Here is a 5,691-nt window from a genome sequence, read left to right as displayed (position 1 = left end):
CTGCCCGGCTTTCCTTTTGGGCCAGTATGGGCGGAAACTCCCATGACCCAAGCGCTTCCCGAGTACGTCCCGGACTGGGCCTGCCTTTTGGCCTGCCAGTAAGACTGGGAGTCTCCCAGCCATGCTGCTGCTCTGGCCACTGGACCACATGGCTTGCTTCGTCTGCAAGTCCGCGAGAGAAGGGCGTAGCTACTTCCAAGCCTGAACTGGGCATTCCCAGAGGGGAGGGGCCGTGCAGGGGGACCCATGGGGAGGTACCTCTCCTAGCCCATGCAGCCTGGTCTCGGGGCTCCCTGAAGCAGCGAGGGGAAGCGGGGAATAGCTCTGGGGCACTGAGCACACCTGAGGCCCACGGCTGCGCAGTCCCCTCAAGCCTGGGCCGATGGCTTCTGGGCAGAGGCGCGTCCTCTCTCCGCACCCCACGTTCCCCACCTCCTCAGCTCACCTGCTGCCCCACCCCTAAGGCAACAGGCTGGAGACAACGCGACGGCAGGCATCGCTAGCGACCTCAGTAAAATAACTCTCTCTTGATGATGTGAATTGCAGCCGGTGTTTACTGCGGGACCTCACTGCCAGGGTGGACAATGCGGACAAAGGCACTGCTAGAGGTCGGTGACTCCTGTGGCACAGGCACCTCCTGCAACAGAGCATTGCTGAGAGCGGCTGGATAAATCACGGGCTCTCCTGCTGCCACGCAGGGTGACCCAAAGAAGCAGCAGCTTGTGCCGAGTCTTCCTAGGGAAGCCTCTCCTGGGAAGCCCCGGCGGCTCTGGTAGCGGATGCTCGAACCGAGCGTTTTTCCCTTTCAGGAGCTGGCACTTGTGTCTGCAGAAGACCTGAAGACCCTGCGGTAAGAGACGTTTCCTGAGCTGGCATTGGTTCTGTGCAGAAGCGTCAGCCGACCTCGTGCTACCTGCACTCGTTTTGCTAACAGCCAGGGCTCCCATACCTCCTACCTGCCTTTGCCTTCTGCTCAAACTGGTGTGGAAGGGAAGCACTCGCAAAGCAGGGAAAGCACACGTGTCTCTCCTTCTTGCCGAGCTGAGACGCTCCCCAGAGGGGACGGGCCGCTCTCTGACAAGATCTGCTTTCGTGCTTTCATGCAGGAACTTTCGCGTTTTGTTGGCGGAGCACAGCCAAAAGATGCAGCTTCTGATGGAGGAGGTGGCTCAACTGAGGGCAGAGATCAGCAGTGCAAAGGTGATGCTGCGTTTTGGGGAAGGAGGCTTGGCTGGGCAGAACCCCTGAGAAAGCACTCCTTGGGCTTGTTGGTGGGGTCGGACTGCTGACTGCAGCAAGCCAGCCTTTGCCCCAGGGGCTTGCTGGGTGAGCTTCTGCGCTGCACAGGCCCTTCTCCAGGCCCAGTTCAAGCAGGCTGCTTGAGGCAGCAGAGGACTCCTGAGAGCCTTCCCTTGGCACGCCGGCACTCTGGCTCCTCTGGCTGGGCTCCTGAGGCAGGGATGAGACCCAGGCACGCTGACGGGGCCAGCCGTCGCTTGCAGGGCCCGAGCCCATCTCCCCGCTTACCTGCAGAGCGTGGAGGGTGGGGACGAGGGTGTGGGGACCCTCGTCAACCCACCTCGCGGCCATGGCCGTCAGCACGTCAGCAGCAGAGAGTCTTGCAGCTCTGTGGACTAGGCTTGCCTTGCCTTTCTGACACTGACCCTTTGCCTCTGCCGGCGCTAGTAGCCATGCTGAACTGCCCGCTGATGTGGTCCTTTTCTGTGTTCGTTTATGGCGTTCCCAGGAAGTGAACCAGGCAGCGTCCCAGATGGCTTCGGAAGTCTACGTCGAGATGTCTGACTGGGCCCTGAAAAGCTCTGGTATGGACACGAGCAGCCCAGTCTCCTTGCCCTGCGCTTGTCTGCAGCACTCCCCAAAGAAGCCTGTGCTCCGGGCGCTGCTCTCCAAAGGGGGGGAGCTTCAATGCTTCATGGGGTCCAAGAGCAAGGCTGTGGCACAGTGGCTCTCCCAGACTCCCTCCCAGTCCTGCCCTCCGCCTCCGCACGGGGGCCTCCGCACGGGGGGCCTCCGCCGCTGCCCCCGCACGTGTTCCTGTGCTGTTGGAAGGGCTCTCTTCCTCTCCACTGCATTGGAAGAGGGAATGGCTGGGCCACCCTTTGCTGCCCATGCCGCAAGCCCTCAGTTTTGGTGTGCTGTCATTGACGTGGGCGCCTGCTGTCTCCCAGAACGCTCACACCTTCTCCTCGTGGCGCTGTGAGAGAAGCAGTCACCACCAGGCACGTGGCGGCCGTCATTCCCTTGTGCAGCTGGGCACCCCCAGCAGCGTGGGGAGGAGGAGAGGACTGACAGACGTGGAGCTGGCCGGCAGCATCAGAAATGCTGTCTGAGCACCGAGTCCTCCTAGAATGTGGCCTCTTCCAGTAGTCACCTGCTCTCCCTCCCTTCCAGGTGCCACCATCGACATGCAGAGAACTTCCGAGACCTACATCTGCAAAGAGAATTGGGGCTGCAGGCTTTTATGGCTCTTTCGCACTGCCAACCCTCCCGACACTATTTTGCAGGTATCGTAGCGGAACTCCTCCGGGAAGGTTGCCTGCCTCCCGCTGAAGTTGGGGACCGACCTCAGGGGCTCTCCCCTCGCTCCAGTGGCACTGCTCAAGCCCACAGTGTTGATCAGGTTCCTGAAAGCAAAGCTCGAACACAGGGCTGGGCTTGCTAGCAATCAGCGCTTCCCCTCAGGAGGGGAATGGAGCTGAACGGAGCCAAACTGCTGCATCTCGCCCACAGTGCTCTGCCCCAGCTGGGTGAAAGACTTTCTCCCTGGTGGGGGGTGCCCTGCAGAGCCACTGGGCAGAGAGGTGTTTCTGCTAGGCCCTGACTGGGACGGTTTCATAACTGCTAGTCTCCTCTGCCCCATAATCCTGAGAGCCCCCTTTCGGTCAGGCAGGGACGAAGGCCTCCTGCTTCTGTCCATTTCCTCCCATGCGCCTCATTTTCAAGCCAAAATAGACCCCGCGGACACAACGGCGCCTACGCTTCAAGCTACGCGGGCCGCTGTGTTGGCCCCAACACTCTCTCACTCTTCCTTGCTCTCGCGTTCTGCTTGCAGCCGGATGTTTCCCCAGGAAACTGCTGGCCTTTACAAGGGGATCAGGGCCAGGTGGTCATCAGGCTGCCAGCACGAGTCCATCTGACTGCCATCACTGTGCAGCACATCTTCAAAGAAGTCTCTCCATCTGGGACTGTCATCAGCGCCCCCAGAGACGTCGCTGTCTTTGTGAGTCTCTGCTGGGCGCTTCTGGCGGGGATCTGGCCCTGGGGGAAAGCCATGGCAGGGTCTTGCTTGCTTTTGTGCGTCCTCTGAGGTTTACGTCCTGCTCTCTCCTGAGCACCGCAGTGCCCTAGCGGGACACTTCAAGGGCTCTAGGGGTTTCATCCCTCTTGAGACTTGTTCGGGACACGCACCTCAGGGTTCCTGAGCACAAGTCAAGGCCGAGACTGAGCTCCACCATGGCGAGTGCTAGCCTACTGCTAGAGCCCCAGGAGAGGGTGGGGAGACAGCAGGGCTGATCCAGCACGTAGGTTCCCTCTTTGTGGGGACGAGTCTGAGCTGCTCTCCTTGTGCTTTGCCCCTGAGGGAGTGGGTGCGGACGGAGAAGAGGAAACTCTCCTTGGGACGTTCACGTACAACGTGGCAAAGGAGGCCATTCAGACCTTCCCTCTGAAGGTACGGTCCACGCGCAGGGGCAAGGTGCCGGGGAGCAAACCAGGTTTGCCTGCAAGTCCATGGCAGGAAGAGCGTGAATGCTTTCTCCCTGGGCCGAGGGGCCCGGACCACCGCCGAGAGAGACCTGGTGGGGTTGGGAGGGCTGAGTAGCACGCAGTGGTGGTAGCAAAAGGATAGCAAGACAGGGTCAGGCCTGTGGGAGCACAAGTCCCGAGAGATCCCTGGCTGCACGCACTGCCTTCAGCAGAGCCAGCCGCACACGCGGCCGCTCCACACAAGCAACGTCTTTGTGTTGTGGAGAAACAGGGATGCCCGGTGGCGAAAGGCGTCGGGCAGCACTGTCGCTCCGTCCTGTGGCCTGCTGGCAGGCTGGGCAGTGTCCTCTCCTCCCAGCACAGCGTGCCCCTTCTCTCCCCGTGCTCTCACGCCTGCCAGGAGGAAAGCAGGCAGAGCAGACAGCGGGAGCTTGGTGGGGTTGCACAGCAGCCGCCCCCCGCACAGGAGCACCTCCCCGGCCTCTCTGCCAGCACAGAGCAAGCAGCAGAGGGAAGGGGCAGAGGGGAGGGAGACTGAGCCCCAGCAGGGCCGGCATGCAGAGGATGCCAGCTGCCTTCCCCCTTCCCGTGTCCCCAGCCTCCCCAGCAGCCCCGGTACCAGCAGCGAGCCTCAGATTGCCACAGCCGCTCCCACCCACTTGCAGGAGCTCGCTCCTGAGCAGGAGCAGGGCTGGCAGGGGGAGACACCTTCCTTGCATTGTCGCTCCTAACACCCCCGCTTCCTTTTCCCGCTTTTCTTCCCAGAACGCGCCGCTTCCCAGAGCCTTTGCACGTGTCAAACTTCTGGTGAAGAGCAACTGGGGAAACCCAGCGTACACCTGCATTTATCGAGTGCAGGTTCACGGGAAGATGGCAAAACCAGAAAGCCTCGACTGAAACCAGAGGAAAAAGAGAAGGGCATACAGAAAAAGAGCAGCAGAAGGGGAAGGAACAAAAAAATAAAAAAGATGTGGCAATTGAGATTGGTGCAGAAGCTCTGTCTCCAAAGTGGGGTGCGCAAGAAGGCCCTTTGGGGGGAGGGCGGGAGCGTGCGGGAACCGTTAGGACCTCTCCTTAATTTTTTCTTCAACCTGAGGAAGGCAGTAAGCACTCCTAAGGTTTACTCCAGAGAGGAGAGGCCCAGCCTGGCACCGCTCCTTCTCCCGCCACCCCGGGAGGCTCCGCAAGTGGCACCAGCCCAGGGCAGGCAGAGGGGCCCGGCTGCAGTTTACAACTGCCGCAGGAGCCGATGGAACCGTTTGGCCTAGCACCTTCCCAGCATCCCGGCTGTCGGTTTGTCGGTTACCCCCCAGTTTCTGTGAAAGGGCTGTGGGGAGCCTGTCTGAGTGGCCTGTGGGAAGCCCCGTTCCTCGGCCCATCAACGTCCCCACTCTAGAGCTCGCTGCTCTCTGTTGGGGGTCCTTTTGTGTCACATTGAGTAGTGTCGACGGGGAATTTTCCAGCGTTTGGCCCCTGGTTATTCTCCCCTTGGCATTGGGACAACCCTGACCTGTCTTTCTTCTTGACGGACCACCCTCTCTGGGGTTCCCAGAAAGGCTGTGCGGTTCTGCAGCCCTTGGGCTGTTCCCGTCATGGGCTCCACCATCTAACACTCGAGGCCCCTCGGTCCCCCAGTGCTGCATTCTGCAACACTTGGCTGTTCCCTCCCGCTGTTGCTATCATGGGCATCGTGTCCTGGGCTACAACGCCGCCTCCGCTAAGGACATCCCGGGCAGCCAGTCGGAAAGCTCGTCCAAAGGATTCCAGGGATGGGGAGGGTTAGAACCCCGTCTTCCTGGCAGCTGCCTAACAGCAGGGAGTATTGGGAGGGGGTCAGGGTGGCAGGAGCATTCCCTGGGGGGTGCTGGAGGCTCCCAAGGGGTTCCTGAGAGATGGGGCTGGGGAGTGGGCATCCCAGGATGCTTGGGGGGTTTCTCATGCTGCTGGAAATGGCTTCTAAAGCTA

The 5,691-nt window shown here is 60.8% G+C and overlaps 1 protein-coding gene across 1 annotated transcript; it reads left to right on the top strand.

Moving 5' to 3' along the window:
* Window positions 1-1,104: 1,104 nt before the first annotated feature.
* On the top strand, window positions 1,105-4,623 carry LOC309598924 (sperm-associated antigen 4 protein-like; the record flags this gene model as incomplete). Its single annotated transcript, XM_082329952.1, has 6 exons — window positions 1,105-1,200; window positions 1,748-1,823; window positions 2,413-2,525; window positions 3,074-3,241; window positions 3,602-3,691; window positions 4,492-4,623. Coding segments are annotated over 6 exons (675 nt in total), but the record flags the coding sequence as incomplete, so codon positions are not given.
* Window positions 4,624-5,691: the final 1,068 nt, after the last annotated feature.

This window comes from Platalea leucorodia (genome assembly GCF_965183815.1).
Source record: "Platalea leucorodia genome assembly, chromosome: 19".
Taxonomy (NCBI): domain Eukaryota; kingdom Metazoa; phylum Chordata; class Aves; order Pelecaniformes; family Threskiornithidae; genus Platalea; species Platalea leucorodia.
Note: the sequence above shows the minus strand (reverse complement) of the source record. Positions and strands in the feature narration are given on the sequence as shown.